The sequence below is a fragment of the Sinocyclocheilus anshuiensis genome, unplaced genomic scaffold (genome assembly GCF_001515605.1).
Source record: "Sinocyclocheilus anshuiensis isolate Anshui unplaced genomic scaffold, SAMN03320099.WGS_v1.1 scaffold1746, whole genome shotgun sequence".
NCBI lineage: Eukaryota > Metazoa > Chordata > Actinopteri > Cypriniformes > Cyprinidae > Sinocyclocheilus > Sinocyclocheilus anshuiensis.
The window spans coordinates 826,083-830,462 of NW_015545562.1; the positions used below are offsets into that span (position 1 = coordinate 826,083).

General features: G+C 37.0%; 1 protein-coding gene across 1 annotated transcript in view; it reads right to left on the reverse strand.

Moving 5' to 3' along the window:
- LOC107698364 (EMILIN-1-like) overlaps nt 1–4,270 on the reverse strand; it is an 11,975-nt gene extending 7,705 nt beyond the window's left edge. The window contains exon 1 of the mRNA XM_016499335.1: nt 3,836–4,270. Within this exon, the coding sequence (XP_016354821.1) occupies nt 3,836–3,996 (161 nt within the window). The 5' untranslated portion in view covers nt 3,997–4,270. The remainder of the gene's footprint in view (nt 1–3,835) is intronic.
- Between the last annotated feature and the right edge of the window lie 110 nt (nt 4,271–4,380).

Consider the following 4,380-nt stretch of genomic DNA (forward strand, 5'->3'; position numbering starts at 1 on the left):
TTTTTCTAAGTATAAGTCAAGTATACTTAAATGTCATTTTAAGTATATTTCTGAGAAGTACATAAAGCCCATTTCTGAGAAGTACATAAAAAGACTAAAAGACTAAAAGTATACTTTCCTATTTTTAGTTTAAAAGAAGTATACTAATAGCACGCTTGAATAAACTTATTTTTCGTAAGGGAGAACTTGGACAGAAATAATAGTGTACACAGCAACAGTAGAGCAATGTATTGCTATGCTCAAAAGAGAAACCATGGGTAGGTCATCAGGGTAACTGAGTTATCCATACAGACAAAGCTCAAATATATTTAAGTAAGCTGTCTAAAGGCAGATTAGTAGAAGGTGTTCTTTGTGTTTAGGCCAACAGTCCACAAGCCACATTTGAAGATTTGCTTTCATGGTTTTCTTCTACTAGCCTTATTTGCAGACTTTTTCACATCGAACGAGGCAACACATCATTAACCCTTTAAAGCCTATATATGATAAAAGCCATATATGATGTATCATAAAGCCATATATGTGACACTGCACCACAAAACCAGTCATAAGTAGCACTGGTATATTTGTAGTAATAGTCAAAATTATCGATTTTTCTTTTAATCCAAAAATCATTAGGATATTAAAGATCATGTTTCATAAAGATATTTTGTAAATTTCCTGCCATAAATATATCAAAACTTCATTTTGATTAGTAATATGCATGGCTAGGGACTTCATTTGGAAAACTTTAAAGGAACACTCCACTATTTTTGAAAATTGGCTCATTTTCCAACTCCCCTAGAGTTAAACAGTTGAGTTTTACCGTTTTAGAATCCATTCAGCCGATCTCCGGGTCTGGCGTGCAGCAGGCGCAATGATATTACGCAGCGCCTGAAAATAGTCCCCATTACGCTCCCGGTGCAAGCAGGTGGTCACATTGGTTATGTTGACAGAAGTTAGCCTATTTTCAGGCGCTGCGTAATATCAATAGTCTTAGTACACGATGTAACTACAGAAGAGTCAAGTTTTAAATAGGAAAAATATAGAAACGAGCCTATTTTCAAAAATAGTGGAGTGTTCCTTTAAGGGCGATTTTCTCAATATTTAGATTTTTTTTTCTGCACCCTCAGATTCCAGATGTTCAAATAGTTATTGTAGCAAAGTTCGTAGTTCGGGAAGAAGGAGGCGGGAACCGGCGGACATTTAAACAAACTTCAATAAAATAAACAAACACAAAATAGCGCGACAGCCCCTCGCGGACGACTGTCGCGCACAAACAAAACCAAACCACAAAATAAACTCCAGGCCTGGTCCTCTCTCGTCTTGCACTGTCGTCACTCCTCCTTTTTATCCTTCCGGAGCTCCTCCGTGAGACTCGAGACCGGTGAGTGGTGCAGGTGTCGCTCATTATCAATTACTCCACCGGCCTCGCTCCGTTCCCACGGCTCTCGGCCCCGCCCCACTCGTCACAGTTATATCTCGGCCAATTATTGTCCTATCCTAACAAGCCATTCATCAATGGAAAGCTTATTTATTATAGATGATGTATATATCTAAATTTTACTAAATTGACCCTCATGGTTTTGTGGTCCAGGGTCACATATGTGTATCATAAAGCCATATATGATACACAAATTTCTAAGGCCTCTAAATTATCAACATGTTCAAAACTGTACGCAATCTACTATTTGCCTTCTGTTATCTGACTGATATTTTATACTTTTAATCTTTTAGATTATAGATTATAAACGTTCAGACTTCTATATTGTTAGTAATATTTCAAGATAGACACTTACTGGACTGAAGCAACTTAGGTTTACTTGATTATCCATACATACTTTTTTAGAAAAATAAATAAAATATAAATATGATACATCAGGCATTTGAGAAACATTGCATTATATGTTTTGCCCCATGATAAAAACTACAGAACTTTGATGAGAAAACATAAAGCATTTAAATATTATCTTAATAAGGCTGTTATTAGGAAATATAGTGACAAATGATATATACATTTTACATAAGAAGTCAGCTATACTGTTACATTACAAGACATCAGAATTTCATCTTGATTTTTTTTTCTATATAGATAACAACAGCTGTACCAAACTATATATTTTTGGTTTTATAAGTTTGGGCCTCTGAATACAATTTAGGTGTTTGGTCCTCCCTCAAACATGAACACCATATTTTCCGATATCATACTATATGAGCCATAAAAGCACGATGTAGCCAAATATGATGCTCAAAAAAACAAAAACAAATATGCATCTTTTGTCTTAAAGTTCAATAAACTGCTCCATTTAAAAAACAATATAGATTTCTGACTATTATTTTATATCTCCACACAAAGATATTAGGATTGGCTTGGTCAGTGTCCCTACATTGCTTCCGTGTCATATTTACTTGTTATATCCAATTTCAGAAATGTTTGCAATTATGGTTTAGATGTAAGAAAGTGTGTATTTCCTATTTGAAATCTAAATGATTAAGATAAAAGCTGAGCTCAGCAAACTGTTTGCGAGATGCTTACACATACTCCCGACAAGCAAACATAGTGCGCACGTTTGCTGAGAACACTTACATACATGTATACGCTTTACATCAAGGGTGAAACTAACAAAGTTTCTGGAACATCATAAGTTTTGTCATAGCAGGAACTACTTGTTTATGATTCCAGGCAATGCATCACAGTGAAATATAAGCACTCGGAACAACAAATTTGTTAAAAGGCAAGTAATGACGTTGCTATATTAAACAGTTTATTTTAAGATATTTAAATGCATGTCATATTTCGGACGTTGTTCTATACAGAAAAGTCTGTTAGTAACATTAATGTTAAGGAGTACAGTTAATGTCTCTTTCAGTCTTCTCGCATCTGTTTTGGAGAAATAGCTTCGCAAAATATACGTCAGCAAAAAAGAGTCATTTTACTGGCAACTGGCACGTTTTTTTCTGTTGGATTGAAAGCATGTGCATACCAGCTGTTTATAAGGCATAATCTGGACTGCAAGTCATAGCACAACTCAATCAAAAAGTAGAAGAGCAGCTGATATCATTCAAGATGCTGAACAGACAGGAAACACGGGACACGCTGTGAAGGGAGGATTTCGGCTACCACAAGTTGTCTAATATTTCACACATCTGTAAAAACAAAGCAGAGTTCAAACAGACAGTCTTACGCGGTGGTGCCAGCAGGGGCCAACACATTCTTTCCCAAACTAGTGCAGTGCAGAACCTCTTTACTCCACTGGGCTGTGCTAATGCCAGGAAAAGTGCACTTAAGGTCTTCACCGTTTGGCCTCCGTCCCATTGCACATGCATTGACGTCTGCTCAGTAAAGCCAAAAAAGGGCAGACCTGTCCAACAGTAGCTCACTCACCCAGAGTCTGCAATTTCATACTAGATTTAGTGACTAGAAACTAATAAACTCAGTACAGTATGACCTTATATTTGCAACATCAGCATAGCCAGCTCAGACAGGTGTGACACACGCCACATGATCTTAAAAACTAAGCTTGAATGTTTTGTTTGTAAGCAAGGGTACGTGGCTTAATGAAGTGCTGTGGCTACCAATATTTCACACTTTTCTACTTAGTTAAATCTTAATAAAAATAAGTGCCACAAAGTTAGTAAGTCTCTACAGAATAGCCCAAAACAGCCCTAGACATAACTGATCATTTAGATCACAAAACAAAATAAATATAATGGTATAAATAATTAAGAATAATAATTAGTTTTGTAGACATTCTACTTTACATGACAAAACATTTTTCAGCGTATTATTTTATTGCTGATAATGTTACAAATTATTAAATGATCAACTCTGAGGTGTGTTGCTAAAATGAAAGCGTACCTGTGTCTGCTGGTCACCTTAGATCCACTCTGTGCAGCTGATACAGACTGACTCTCATCCACATGTTGAGTGTATCGTGACTCGTACGTTCCTGCTCCCCAAATATCTCCAGGCAAAATCAGCGCCAATAGAGTCAATAAGCAAACAAAATATAGTGCCATGACTTCCAAGTAAAAACAGATTTTTAAAAATAACGATCGTTACATCCAACAGCTTCAGCTTAGAAAATGCGCCTTGTGCGCATCGAGTGCAGTCCGACAGCCCTGTTAACTCTCCACTGATGTACTTCATAAAGTTCTGTGTAAGTGCTGTCTAAGTTTATGCACCTTTGTCATCATTTCGCAAAGTTTCCATTAAACTTAAAAGATGCCGTCAGTTCACCCATGACTCACGGTCCGCAGTCAAACACTAATGAGAAGTGTCCGGTTTTTCTCTTCATCGCCTGCGCAGTCATAATGTGAAAACTGCCTTGAAATGATGCGGATCCAAAACTCCTGTGCTCCCTTCCCCTCCTTCTTCTCAACCTCAACCCCCGCCCATCTTCC